The sequence below is a fragment of the Monopterus albus genome, unplaced genomic scaffold (genome assembly GCF_001952655.1).
Source record: "Monopterus albus unplaced genomic scaffold, M_albus_1.0 scaffold109.1, whole genome shotgun sequence".
Taxonomy (NCBI): Eukaryota; Metazoa; Chordata; class Actinopteri; order Synbranchiformes; family Synbranchidae; genus Monopterus; species Monopterus albus.
Window position 1 is genome coordinate 197,979 of NW_018127989.1, and position 14,941 is coordinate 212,919.

Consider the following 14,941-nt stretch of genomic DNA (forward strand, 5'->3'; position numbering starts at 1 on the left):
ATATTGTGGTTTCTTACTGCCCACACTAAAAGGATTCCATCTCATCAAATTGTCCAGTCTGCAGACATCACCATTTTTTTAGTGCCTAGTTTAGGCTTGGTCAAATTGTCTTGACTTAGCTTAAAATCAGCAGGGATGGTTATGTAAGCACCCAGTTTGTTTTTCTACAGCATTAGAGCATGTTACCATTTGCCAAAAAATTACTCCTGTTACATGGAGTGAACTGTATTCAGCAGTGGCAGGAGCTTTGTAGTTATTTACATATGGATTATTATGCCATGCACATATACCCTCTCAGCCAGAAAAAGTAGTTCTAAATTCAAGTGTGAGTCTGCACTACACATTCACACTGAGCACTGCAGAACAATGACAAAGTGCCTGGGCTGATATATGAAAGACATATTTGTGGAGCTGGAATGTCATTTTTCAAAGCAGCCAAGGTGGTCCAAGAAGTCACATGGGCTGAATTTAGATCAGTGCTGGAAATCAGAAAAAGCATAAAAAGATGTATTGTCGATCAGAACACGGATCTTTGAACAGAGAGCTGCACTGGCCTTCTGACCATCCTTGGCTAGACATTGAGTAATCTGACTGTAATACACTCTCAGAGCCTCAATTTGGCTGAGTGTGTCAAGTGTTGTATAAAGAACGATTCATTTTCAGTGACTCTGCATAAATGGTGGCAATCTAATCAACTTTCTCTGCATATTGCTGCTGCATAGACCTCATAGGTAGAAATCCCAATCTCATAAAAAAAAAACAACTGTTGAGTCTTCATGAGCAAATAAAAATCATTTGGGTTATAGCTGAAAAATTTGATGACTCATTGTGGATGAATACCTAAAGGTCATACTTACAGTGTGTAAAATGTCTGCTAATGTAATGATACAACTTGCTTAGTGCAAAGTAATTCATGTATCACATTTTATATACATACCATAGGTTAAATACTCTATAGCTATAGACAAAAACAATATCTGTGAATATACATTTTGTGGTGCAAATAAAATTCTTTCAGATAGAGTTTATTGTATATTTAAATGCACTATCTGTATATATGCAGTAAACGTTTGGATATTTGATGATGTGTGTTCAGACCCTGTATGCATTTTGTTTCCTCTGTTGTATCTCTTTTTGGAGCAACATCACTTAAACTAGCTAATAACTGAGATATTAATTAGGATGATCATTTTATATACAGTAGCAGTTACTGAAGCAGGAGGTTAGACAGGCCTACATTATGGGAGCTGGATCTTTTGGATCACTAAGACATGCTGGGTAACTTTCATGAAAGTTACCTTAAATGAACTACTAAAGGTTTTCTAGTCCTTCCTGTGAATTAAAGGCTACTTAGTTTTCTCAAATAGATTAGGCTTATAAATACCTGAAGCAAATTGTTCAGTGTGTTTGAGTACTTCCTCATACTACTAGGAATGATGCAAAATCATTCTCTAAATACCTTGAATTAGATAACCAGTCTTAGTGCAAGTAAAACTCAAACACATCAGCTTATATTACCTTCACCCAGATCCAAGACGGCCAGTACAGCGCTGCTCCGAGCCTCTCCCAGGTGATTATTGGCAATGCAGGTATAGAGACCAGCATCACTGGGTTTACAGTCCCTAATCCACAGCCCTCCATATTCCTGGTTCTCCATGTTAAGGAGGTCATCATTGTGGTACCAGTACAGGGATGGCTGAGGGTCTCCAGTCACAGTCACCTTGAGACGGATATCACAGCCTGTACCTACGGCAGCGTTCCTCATTTTGCGGATAAAAACGGGTGGAGCTGGGACAGGATAACCAGGCCCTCGATGTTCTGGGACAATTTGCTCTAAGCTTGTTTTGGACCGTTTTGGGGGGATGATGGGGCTTGAGGGTGCCACTGCATCATCTGCCCCTTTTTTCAGGGTCATTTGCACCTCTGCTTTTCTCATGATTGAACTGAATTGGTAGGCTCTATTGGATTTTCAAACTGACTAACTAAACTGTATGACAGTGTAACTGGAGCACTGACTGGGCCCTTTGTAATATTCTAAACTGAAATTCACTCAGGGCATTAGTCTACAGACTATAGTCCTTACATAGTGATTACAGTTAACAAAGTTCTCACATTTTTGCATAAAGGATTTTTATTTAGTTTTTACTATTAAGTAATGTAAAGTATTCATAAGCATATCTGTCATGTTGTTAATTTAGCTAAAATTGCTGTTATCTAACCTCAGTTGTTGTTAAAACAAGAAAAAGAAAATGTTGATTACCAGATAGAGATAGTTACCACTCTCCTGGCCAGAGGTATTTTTAGGGTAAGAGCCACTAGATCATGTTGCATTAAGAGCTCCCTTGACTTGTCTGTTGGAGGTGACTGCACAGCTTTTCTTCTGTCTTTTCCTGGTGATCGCTGAATTTTCAGCCTTTTGTAACCATCTCCCAGTAATGTTACTTCTCTGCAGATCAAGTCTGTGAGTCTTCAATAAGGTTCCATTTACTCCCAGAGGCCTTCAAGCTTGTTCTTGCTTTACTTCTGATTGAATACAAGCCTCAAGTCCTGCCCAGCAAGTTGCACAGTGTCCCCATCCTTGTCCCATGAGCTAAGTCATCCCACTCATGATCTCCCCCTGCCTGCCAGTTCAAAGGGGGAAATGGCAGTCACGGCTCAGCAAGCCTTACAACGACAGCTGCATGGTGATCGGTCTGTTCACTCATTACTAGTTTCCCGCCCCTTGTCATTTTTAGCCAACCTGAGGTCAGTAGAACATGAGAGACGGAGGAAACGCTTGGCACAAAGGAGGGGGTGGTCGATACGGTACAGACATTTAATTTGTAGGTCAGATATTTGACAGCTTGTTTCACCATCTGCGAACTAACCACAACACAGAAAATGAAGAATATGAAAAGCTTTGCCCGTCAACATACCAGCACATAAACACACTCACAAACTTTAGTGGAATTATTGCATAAGTGATTCTAATATTTGTATATTGTTTCATTTGAATGCTTCAGTTTTAAGTAAATATATATGAGCTGTTTTCTTAAAATGTTTCCATTAATATCATTAGTAAGCAACAATTAATATGCTATTAACAAGACCTAGTAAAATATTGTCTGGTTATTGCCACTGACAAATCATATCTGACTAAGAGATCAATATTTAACTCCTGCCTTTTTAGACCATTTGACCCATTTGAGGACAAGTCTAAAACCTGTTGTCATAAGTTATTTATGAGTTTGGGAAGATCTGACTTACATAATCTTAACAACTAAAACAGTCTTCACCTTTGTAGATAGTATGAAGAGTTTGAACACTGGTCGATGTTTTTACTTGGCAGATCAAATTCTTAATAGGACACATGGGCCGTCTCTCGAAGTTCTCATTCAACAGGTGGTTCCGTTCGGCAGAGACAACGTCCTTGTCAATGCTGAAAAGCTCACATGCAGCATGGTAAAATAATTATAAAATCTTTTTATGATGCTAAATTGTTTGTAGTTTCAGTAGTTAGGTACACAGGAAATGGCAAAAAGTTGAATCACTATGCAAATATAAATGCAGATACCAACAAGCTACTGCAAAATGTAGTTAAACTACTAGTTTCATTTGCCTTCTGCCCTACACTGCTGACAAGTCCCTGCCAAACGACACAAAGTCTATGCATTAGCCACAGTGACTTGGAAACGTTTGATACATTTTTTCCACAAATGCATTTTTGTGGAAAATACTGTTGTCTGTCAATTTACATTATAACTATATTTCAGAGTCTATCCCTCATCACTTTCATCCTGTAAACTATTTATAAAATGCTTCATACTTGAGAGGTAGGTAGGTTAAAGTGCACCACTGTTTGATCTTTGTCAGGTAACACAACATACAAGAAAACATTATGTTAAATTAACCTGCTCTGATTTGTGGGATGCAATAAAACCCTAAGCTAGAATGTAAACACTAACCTTGTCGTATTACCAAAATATGTTTCTTCTGCTTTTTTAATAAGCACTGTTCTCTCTCAGTCGATTTTACTTGGAAGAGATTATTTCGTAATCAAACAGCAACTTTTTTTTTTGTACAGAGGCAGAATATCAGTTATTGCTGCTGCATTTGACTCCCAGCTGCTGTAGCTATAAATATAAAACTTGCTGGATTAGGGCAATTAAGTCTTCTATCAGTTGTTGATATCAAATATAAAAGCCTTTTCAACAAATGAGGTGACTCAGAAACAGAGAAGGATGCTTATAAAAAGATTTAATGCTGATTTCAACTCTACAGACAGGCTACCTCAGATTATTAGGCATGGGAATAACAACTGTTTTCAGATAAATATACATAAAACTCAGACAGTATTACAAAAATATGAATACATAACTATAAAAACCTTATCCAACACTGTACACTATATATATTTATGTGGCTGATACAGTTATAGAACAATCTTAACTGGGAATAAAATTTTATTTTAAAGGATAGTGATATTGTTGGAAAATTGAATGACAGAAAAACATCTTGATAATTCACATTTGCTTGACATCAGCCAGATATTTCACCATATAACACTGAAATTACTCAACTCAAGGTATAATTCTCGTTTTTTTAGAACTTTCAGCTCCACCTCAAGATGTGCATCAGGAGCTGTGTTGAAATGTAGCCACACTTGAAACTAAAACATGATGCTGCCCACAGCTTCCTCAATACTAGACATGACTGAGGTAAGATAGGGGATATAATGCCTAACCACAAAAAAAATAAAAAATAAAATGTTTACAGCTTAACTTTAAGCAGCATTTCCCTGGTGCTTGCTGGATTGGAACCAAAGCCAAGTTAAATAAATGATAAGAGCAAAGTATACATATTTACAAATCTAACTAAATGTTCATGGCAACTTTAAGGCAAATTTTATACTTTTTTTTCATATGTATGAAATTAAAAATCCACCAAATATGAGATGTGATAAAAATGCTGATAACTATGAAAACAAGTAATCTGTTGTCCAACACTTGAGATCCTACAGTGATTTATTCAATTTATGTGAAAAGTATATAGCAGGGGTTTTCAAACAGTGGTTGGCGGCCCCCTGGTGGTCCGCGAAGGCACTTTATGGTGGTTTCTGACCATGTATTCAATAATGTAGTTTCACTGTAGGAATCTTTTATTACTATTATCATTTAAACACATTTTAATCTTAAAGTATCCCTTTGGTGGTCTCACATGAATGTAGATGTTATTTCTGATGACAGTGAAGACCTGCTGCTTCTTGACACTGATGTTCTGTCTAAGATACCTGTCTTCCTCATTATCTGAAACAGCTTTTTCCTGAACTTCTCTCCCACGAAGGCATACAGCACTGGGTTGACACAGCTGTGGAGTAGGCCCAAACTCTGGGTGGCAAACATGGCCTGATCCACTGCCATCCTTGCTGGGCACTGGTAGGGCACTATCTTTGTCCTGAAAAATGTATCTACTATCACTGCAAGATGGTATGGTGTCCAGCAAAGCAGAAAGGCAACCACCACAAACACAATCACTCTCATGGCTCGTTGCCGTTGAAACCCCCCACGGATGTGAAGAAGGCGCTTGATGGTTACTCCATAACAGGGTAGCATGATGGCCAACGGAATAACAAAACCTAAAGTGTGGCGAAGAATTCTGGTGGCCAGCCGCCACTCATCCGCACTGCTGGCATCATATAGTTCAGAACACACAATGTGACTACCGTTTATAGATGAGTAGGCCGAACTGAAGAGTCCTGGCAGAGACAGAAGGGCTCCAACAGACCAGACAGCAGCACAAACTACCCAGCTAATAAACTGCCGGTTAGCCCTGCGAGCCTCCATAGCTCGCACAATCACCATGTAACGGTCCATACTGATGCAAGTCAGGAAGAGTATGCTAGAGTAGAAGCTCAGCTCTTGGAGGATGGTGACAATTTTACACAAGGCATCTCCAAACATCCAGCCCTGTGTAAGAGAGACAGCCCAGAATGGGAGAGTAATGGCCAGCAGGATGTCGGCAACTGCCAGGTGGAAGAGGTAGAGGTCAGAGGGAGGCAGCGCTTGCTTGCTACAGCCAATCACCAGCCCCACGACCAGATTTCCAGGAATTGCCAACACAAAGATGAGGATATAAAACGCACTGACAACAGCCGTCACTGCATCTGGGATGGGAAAGGATGTGCACGGCTGTGTGTCAGGGTTTATAAAGAACTCAGAGTAATTATAAGTAAAGTTGAGGTCATCATAAATAGCACCAAAGTCAAGCATATTAGAGGTGTTTGGATCTGAGGACAAAAATCAAGATTAAATGTTAGACATACAAAATACATCTAATGATTAAAAACCTGTTTGTATAGGTCTAATTACATTAACTTGGAACAGAAAATATGACAGCTTCTTTATGGGACAAGTATTTTACACTCACTTTTACTGTTTTCAAAGAAATAATATCAAAAGGAACAATTACAAAACGTTTCCATCAGGACATCAAATTTTATAAACAGCTATAAATGGTCCAATTGCCATATGCTATAAATATGTGTATTTAATAAGTAAATAGGTCTATATTTTTTCCAAGGGATGAAACTACTCACCATTCATGGTGTTGTCTTCTTTCCGTCAAGCACTGAGTGTGTCACAAGGAGACAAGGAGCAAAATACTGGACTAATCACAACTCCTCCCATCACCATAGGCTCATTTTTCTGTTTGCCTCATATACCTGCTGACTTGCTCAAGAATTCAAGCAGGAAGTTAAGGTTTCCCATATATGAAAACAAATGTATCATCTCTTTCTCATTTTGTTGGAAGTTGTATTTATGGTCACCAATGTAGGCCCGATACTTTTAATGGTACATTTGTATATTAGTTTTAGTTTTCATTGTTTTCTGCTTATGCTAAAGGTTTGTTTATACATGATTGCTATTTTTAATAGCTGTTGCCTGGTTATTCCTAAACCACATTGCTTCCCCGTCAAAGTCACATTAGGCTATCTGAATCATTGGTGTCATGAGATGTGCTGTCACACTGTGAGCAGAATTGAAAGAGAAAGCATTAGTTCACGTGAGGTTGGTAAATTCAAAATAAACACTGTATAAATAATCAATAGATATTCAGAGAGATGCTGTGTGTATTAAAACTGGTAAAACAAACAAAAAAAAAACTGCTGCTGTGATGTTTCTACCTGTTCCCTGGTTTTGTAACATATCCTGTTTGATTCCCATTATTTATAAATAAATTTATCCAGAAGAAAAATGCAGAATTCTTATGCTTTTTGGAAAATCCAAATCAATAGTGTATTTTAAATAATTAAACCCACAACAGGCTGAAACCTCCATGTGGACCTCTATCAAGCTACAGTCAAATTGAAATACCCTACGTACGCCACATGGTGTGACTACAGTTCTGGTTGACTACTGCTTTTGAGAGGAAGTTCCCAGCTCATGACATGCACCTGTGTTGACACAAGTGACTAGCATCACACTTCCTGAGACACTTCTTGTGTTTCAAATTTCAGTGTCACAAGTCCTGCAATTTGATCATAAATGGAAAAGAAAGTAAACATGTTTTGAACACAGGGTTTAGGGCCATGCGTAACTAAAATGACACAACCACACATCACATGGGAACTGGGTTTTTGACAACTTCAGACAGAAACTGTCCAATAAGCCTATTTTATGTACATAGATGAGAACAGTATGGCAGATGGTCTCTAATCAATCCTGCTTGGCCATTTCTACATCCTGTGGAACCTTTAAAACCATTTTATTAGTTAACAGGTCCATTTGTGTAATTTGAAAAGCATTGTTACCCTTTTGGACACTAAACAAGTAGAAAGTGTGGGTGTCTCACACGTGGCCATAATTTTTAGGTGCTTGGTGCAAACGAAGGATGTGACAAAACATGGGCATGTTACATGCAACGCATTGCTTCAAAACGGAAGCCTTAACACAAAGTTCAGCTTATGAAAGTACAGGAGTCAAACGTTCAAACACACCTTCTCATCCAGCGACTTTTCTTTGATTTTATTTAGTACATTGTAGATTAATACTGAAGATATTAAAACTGTGACATACAGAATTATATAGTAAGCAAAAAAAAGGTTAAAGCTAAATGTTTCATATTTTAGATTCTTCAAAGTAGCCATTGTTTGATAAATGACAGCTTTGTACACTGTTGGCAGTATCTTAAATAGTTCTAGACCTTCCATCTGGTTTGTGCTTAGTGTGACAATCATGTTTTTAAACAGGACAATACCCCAGAACACAGCTTCAGGCTGTGTATGTGCTCTCTGACACTCAGTGGCAGCAATGGGTATAACATTAGATGACCTGACATTATCACATTTCCATTGTATTCAGTGTCAATACACAATGTAAAAAAAAAAAAAGTCACTGAAAAAAAAGAAAAATCAGTGAATGAGAAGATGTGATTTACTACATTAAAAAAACCCAGTCAAAAGGTACAACCATCCCACTTCTCACAGTGGAACTAGATGGTACTGCAGAAGCAAATCATTACTTCAGACTTGATATGTTATATTTACTAGTGATAGGACAGAGCACTAAAGGTGGTAATGCCAGTTTAAACTATTGTCAAACCCTCACACAAGGGTTTGCTTATGGTGCTGTTGGTCCTTGTGGCAAACTGTATGAATCCAAGGAAAAGGTAACAATCAGTCAAAACCAATGCGAGCCAAACCACTATCCAAGGCAATATTAAACCAGCTGTGCAGCATGATATACTTTTTATTAACTTAGCTCTCAAACTACAGAAAATGATGTGGCAGCAAAATGACTAAAATGTATTCGGTGAACCATTTTCCTAGTATTTGTGGTCCCGCCTCACTGATAGAACAACTGATGGCAAACAAGCGTCTTACAAAACAAAGGTTTAACAATCTATCATTAAAAACTCTAACGTAACACCTTTCCTTTCACACACACTCACTTGGGATAAAGTTTAGGAGAGGAAGACCCTTTGAAGGATTTTGTGTATGTGTGTGTGCACGCACTCAGTCCAAGAACTCGTTTTTAATCAACTTAAGGCCTCTTCCACTAAAAAGCAGAAACTGATCTCCTGATTTAAATGACAGCCAACTTCGGCCTAACATAAATTAAGAGAAGAAAGTGCTTCAAGTGTTCAAGTAGGGTGTAGTTCAAAAAGACATAACAGGGTTGGGGGTGGGATGGTGTGTGTGGGGGAAGTAACACTGGCACAAAACAGGCAATTGACCAAGATTTAGGGGACACCGGTGTTAAGACACAGAAGGCTGACCACAACTCAACCAGGCTCAACTATGTAAGTAGTCCTGCCAGTGCATCAGGTGGCAGATCACACTCGCACTGTGCTGCCTACTGAGAGCCCTATGCATGACAAACACATTTGACTTTGTAAGCCTCAATAAAAATTATGCAAATAGTCTAATTTAATTCATTATTTTGAAAGCCAAACTAGGCTGTGATCAAGAAGGCTCAGAAAGGCGAAAAAGGGGATGAGGGAAATGTAAAAGCCCATAATTTTCCCCACAAAATGGATTTCATCTTTTAGCACGGCGCGGGTCCCTGCCATTGCTAATGGTAACCGAGGACTTTGCAGCTGTTGAGGATCCAGAGAGAGTAACAGGAGCTGCTCCATTGCCCGGTGACCGACCATTCGGTCGCCCAGCATTTCCAAATGTAGAGTCACGGGGTGCACCAGGTGGTGGGTTGTTGGCAAATGGCGGCATGGCACCATTACCTGGGAGGTTAGAAATACAAGTCAGCCCTCCAATAAAAACAGGCATCTTAAAGACATCTCATCACTCGTAGTTCTTTTCCCATACAAGACATTTTGACAGGGAACAAAAAGAAAAGGACACGTGCAAATAAAATGAATCCCATAAAAATGAATCATCTATATCCCATTTCCCATTTAGCTCCTTTAATATCAGGGTTCTGGGTGTATATTGTGCATGCTGGCTCACTGGGACACACCCTTACAGAAGACATGTTTTAAACTTATGACTGGTCAAAATGTCTGCAATAATGCCTCCTATTCCCTAAACACATTAAGTCAAGATATGAGCAATGTCTCTTTTCCGATTTAATTAAGCGAATAAAAACTATGGTACTATTCTGTACTGCCTATAGCATATATCCACTTCATCCGTGTCAAATATATTATGCATACCCCAGTCATCCAGATTTGTTTTTCTGTAGTGCTGACAGCTACATCAACAGTCTACAGTGATTCTGTACAGACACCATCAATGTGTATTATTCTACAGAACCTTCCCAAGTCTTCCGTTTCCTTTAAGTCAGTTAACTGCTAGTGCAGTGGTTGTCTGCATAAAAAAAAAAAAAAATAAATATACTGACCAAGTGGGGCAGGGGTACCTGAATTTTGATTGGGCGGAGAGTTTCCCCTCTGGTTCTGGTCTGGTTTGCCCTATTAAAATAGTGGAACAGAACATTAGCTTTAACACTACTACCTCGGATGTTGAACAGGTCAAATTACATGACATTTTAGAATAGGACATTGAAATGATCATGTCTGAAAGACGTCTTAATACTGTAAAGTAACATGGCCAAGGAAGGATACTAGTTAAACTAATTTTTTTAAGAATATTCTAATCCAAATGTTATGATGCGTTTGTGGGTGCATGGCTACTCACAGACTTGTTTTGTTGGTTTGCCTGAGTTAGCAGCTCAGGGTTTGGTTCACTAAAATTGGGCACTTCTGAATACACCATACAGAACCTGAGGGAGACACAATGCATGATTTAACAATTATACACACACATTATTATTCTATTATTTCTATTTGGAAACAATAGTCATTCTTTAGTTCTTTGGGATGTAAGGCTATGCTTTATGCTAAAAGAGAAATACATGCAGATTATTTCCCCTTTTTGGGAGTGAGTGGGCGTGATCTGAGAGGAGTGGGATGCAATCCGAGTTGAGTGCTGAGCGATAATGAGTGTAGCGGCCTGGTGTGGCTTTGAGCGGAGCGGGCAAACAGCTCCATGAGCAAGGAGTGGAAATTCTCCCCACTCTACTCCGCTCATATACTTTGATATTAAATGAAGTGCTGGGTCAGCTGGTTTGACCAGTAGGCTTAAATGTTTCACAAGACTCAGATGTGAACTCTAAAATCAAAAAGGAAAAACATTAAGACTTGCTGCTCACCAATAGTGATTCCAATAGTGACAATAACTTTACTCACTCTCCAATCTTCTGCAAATCCCCTCCTCTTCCAGTGTATAGGGTTAGGCAGCCTTTCCATATGGACGCGTAGCTAACACAGAAATCACATATTAAAACTTGTGTAAAAAGATTACAAATGTTAATACAAAATTTCAAAACCAAGCTGCTCAAATACACAACCACTTGCCACCTTCAAGCTCTTTCAGTAAAAAGTACAAATTTAAAATCAGCTGAACAAAGTAGGCTTTTGTTCAGGTCATTTGTCTAAGCTTAGGAACTATTCTACCCTCTGGTCAGCTTGATGATGTCCCCTGGCTGAATAAGGCTGCCGAGTTCATCCCAAACAGAGATAGCAATGCTCCCACTCTTGTCTGCCACCTTGCATGAGCGCACCTCATGACCATCTTTCGTTTTGGTTACTCGTCCTAATGGAAACAAAACAAGGATAGGTTTAACAAAAAGATAAAACGGCACAAAACACTTCAAATTGCTGACATGCAGTTGTAAGGAAATGTCAATCAGTAATCTAAGTCCCTGTTGACGGGAAAGTTTGCTTCAAGTGATGAAAGTTAACATTTCCTCTGTCCCCTTTAAGAAAAAACATACACCTGTGTATGGTGCGGGGATAGACGCTCGGTCCAACTACTTACCTATTTCCAAAACGATGAATACGATATTCAGGTTTTTCGACCCAGGCTTCACATCTTTTATCAAGAACAAAGCATCATTTGTGGGAGTTGCCATTGTCATTCTAGAAGAAAACAACCACTGTTCGTCCCGCTTCCTGTCACTTAACCTCAGCAGCAATTATCGTTACTTTGTAACGGGTAGCTACAATCTTAGCTTTAGCTCGGCTACCTAATTAGCCTGTTAGCCAAATGCTAACTATCCCTACTCCAAACAATGTAGGTTTCACGTTGTCGTCTATAGACACGAGGGCCAGCTACTTAGTCGACTCGACTCAAGTCAAATACTATTAAACGCGTGTGACACTGAAAGAAAGGAGGTGAACGATAACTGCCTCCTTCAAGGCAGCCAACACTGGCCGTGTGACCAAATTTGCTCAATAGCTTTGCAAAGTAATACTTCGCTAAACGTTAGCTTGCGCGCAGTTAGCTACCTTCTTTTAACATCGGGATATGGGTCTCTAGGCATCTCTCTTTCAACGATTGGCGTCATTGTGGCAGTTTCATTCTTCGCATAACATTAACACCGTACTAATGTCGATGGTAAACGCTCAACGAGTTAGTAATACGATGGGCCAAACGTCGAAATTAAATAAACAGTATGAATAAACCTACAAATATAAGCTCGAGATCAAACTGAGAGGTTCCTGCTTTAGCAAAACGCTTAACTAACCCAAGTTAAACAAGCGCCTGAGTATTGTCTGTGTTGCTAAATATTTGGAGGTGCGTTTTTATCTCAGTCACGCGTTTAAACAACTCCAGTTAACGTCAGTATGTTCAACTCAATCGACCGTATTTCCTTTGTGTGCCTCTTTAAAGTATAAAGAAATATTAGCTTTGCTAGCGCGCAATCTGGTCAAACGCTTTGTTATATGAGTAATGTGCCTATATCTAACTTGGCCCGTATAACGTTACAGCTACTCGAAAAGCCTTATATCAAGTGTCCTGTTTGCTTATGCCTAAACAATAGTGAAGCTTAAAACGCTAGTTTAAAACCTGCACAAACTGTTCACTTCTCGCATTTCCCTTCCCCACAATGTCTCCAAAATCTACGTCAGCGAACGCTGCCGGTTTATTTATTTAAGACGGTCAGTTCCATTATCCTGCATAGGGAAGGGGTTTACAAATTGCACTTTTATAGCTATAGCCTGTGTGTGCTTTTATGTAGTTGAATCGGCAGATATTGGCGACTACCAGGTGTCAACAGACGATTACCAGAATACAGTTACAAATGACTGTTTTACAGAAAAGAAGGAAAGTGGTTGGTTTCTACCAAATGGGTTGTAATCACTAACAACGCGAGAATAGGAGAGCGTATATGAGAGGTGACAAATGACAATAATAATGACCGTCTCATAATAGGAGAGCGTGTATGAGAGGTGATAAATGACAATAATAATGACCGTCTCATACACCCATGATGGTGATGGTGTTTTATTTTAACAAGTCATTTTATTCGTTATGTCATCGAGGCTAATTATTACTTTGATCATTAGCTGTCTGATTTATTGCATTTGACCTGAAACACAGTGGAGCGCAAATAGCAGCTTCATAGTTGTCACTGACAAAAAAAGTAGCCTATTAAATTGCATTTAAACCAAATGGTTTCAATTTGTTATGTAGAAACAGGAAAAAAAAGACCGTCACGAACAGGATTCGAACCTGTGCGGGGAAACCCCATTGGATTTCGAGTCCAACGCCTTAACCTCTCGGCCACCGTGACTACATTGCATGCATAGCTCCGCAGATGTCTTTTTAAAAACATACACAACCTGCTAGTCATAGCAAACACCACTGCACTACGACTCAATCACGGAATCTGAGAAGAATATACCCCTTTCCGAAACTTTTAAACTTTGGAATAGCTTTAGAAAGGCAGCATACTGTGGACAACGACATATTTAAGTACCAATAAATGCATAGCCTAATTCAATACTGTAATAAATAAAAGAATAAATAAATAATTTCGTGAACAACGGAATACATGAATGAATCATTTCTGAAATAAATACATACAGTACATTACTCAATGTAAAATTAAAAAAATATAATAAATACATACATTAAAAAAGAGTAATATCATAGCCAAAGGAAAATAGCCTACATAAATGAATACACAAAAATTAATTGATGCATATAATACAATAAATACATGCTAAAACAAATAATACTGATCTAGCTATGAAATTTTTGTTTCTAAAAGTGTTCCCTTAGAATGTAGTTGGTTATGAAAACACTGTAGGATGTTCTCATGATGTTTTAGTGTGGAGTTTTAAAAGGTTCCTAGAATATTTTTTCTGTGGGTATAAGATTGTTAATGTTTTAAAACATTAGCAGCCTAATGTTCTCAAAACATTTCAATTAAAATATTATCCGAATGTCACTTAGTGTCAAAAGAATGTTCCCCTAACATTTCTATCAGGATACAAAAACATTAATAATGTTTCCGTGATGTTTTAAGCATGAACTTTTTAAGAAGTTCCTAGAACATTCTTTCTGTGGGAATAAGAGCATCATATTCCAAAGTTAATAGGTCAAGTTTTATTTAGCACATGTAAATCAGTGGCCCATCATGAGGATAATAACACTATTATTGCCTGTGAAATCCTGCTTTGTACCCCCCACCCCACCCCCAGTGCCTTAATCTGCTCCAGATGGATGCTGTTTGACAAGATCTTGGCTATGCAATATGGTCCAGTTTCAGTATTTCAGCATATAGTAGAAATTTTATGCACCTATTAATTAAGTTTTCCTAGTCTCATCTAAACAAAGCATAACCCAATGCTTCGTTAAATTCAGCTCTCAGTGAAGTAGAACACTGTTCACCATGCACATCATAAATCATGTTCAAGAAGAGCAGCAACAAAAATAAGTAGTTTATCTGATATCAGAAAGAGCAAAGTTAGAAATCCTCTGAAAACATTGGTATCAAAAATGTTATGTTACCTTGTGTTTGTCTGTAGTCTCCCATGGTCTCCTCCATTATATAAGCACACCTTTCTCCATCCACAGGGACCAACCCGATTCTGCTGGCCTGCACCAGTCTTTATCTTGTATGACTAAACAGAGCAGAGTAAGATTAGCCACAGT

General features: G+C 38.6%; 2 protein-coding genes and 1 non-coding gene across 3 annotated transcripts; all 3 read right to left on the reverse strand.

The window, feature by feature from the left end:
* Positions 1-4,228: 4,228 nt before the first annotated feature.
* Positions 4,229-8,004, reverse strand: LOC109966313 (C-X-C chemokine receptor type 2-like). Its single transcript, XM_020611063.1, has 2 exons — positions 6,575-8,004; positions 4,229-6,265 (listed from the first exon to the last, which is right to left on the reverse strand). Exons 1-2 carry the CDS (start codon positions 6,579-6,581, stop codon positions 5,193-5,195), a joined length of 1,080 nt encoding a protein of 359 aa, XP_020466719.1. The 5' UTR covers positions 6,582-8,004; the 3' UTR covers positions 4,229-5,192.
* A 141-nt stretch (positions 8,005-8,145) lies between these two features.
* Positions 8,146-12,961, reverse strand: nabp1a (nucleic acid binding protein 1a). Its single transcript, XM_020611064.1, has 6 exons — positions 11,816-12,961; positions 11,452-11,590; positions 11,185-11,256; positions 10,634-10,718; positions 10,342-10,407; positions 8,146-9,721 (listed from the first exon to the last, which is right to left on the reverse strand). The coding sequence occupies exons 1-6, from the start codon at positions 11,913-11,915 to the stop codon at positions 9,518-9,520; spliced, it is 666 nt and encodes a 221-aa protein (XP_020466720.1). The 5' UTR covers positions 11,916-12,961; the 3' UTR covers positions 8,146-9,517.
* Positions 12,962-13,492: 531 nt separating this feature from the next.
* trnas-cga (transfer RNA serine (anticodon CGA)) lies at positions 13,493-13,574 on the reverse strand. The gene has a single exon. It is a non-coding gene; the product is annotated as a tRNA-Ser (tRNA).
* Positions 13,575-14,941: the final 1,367 nt, after the last annotated feature.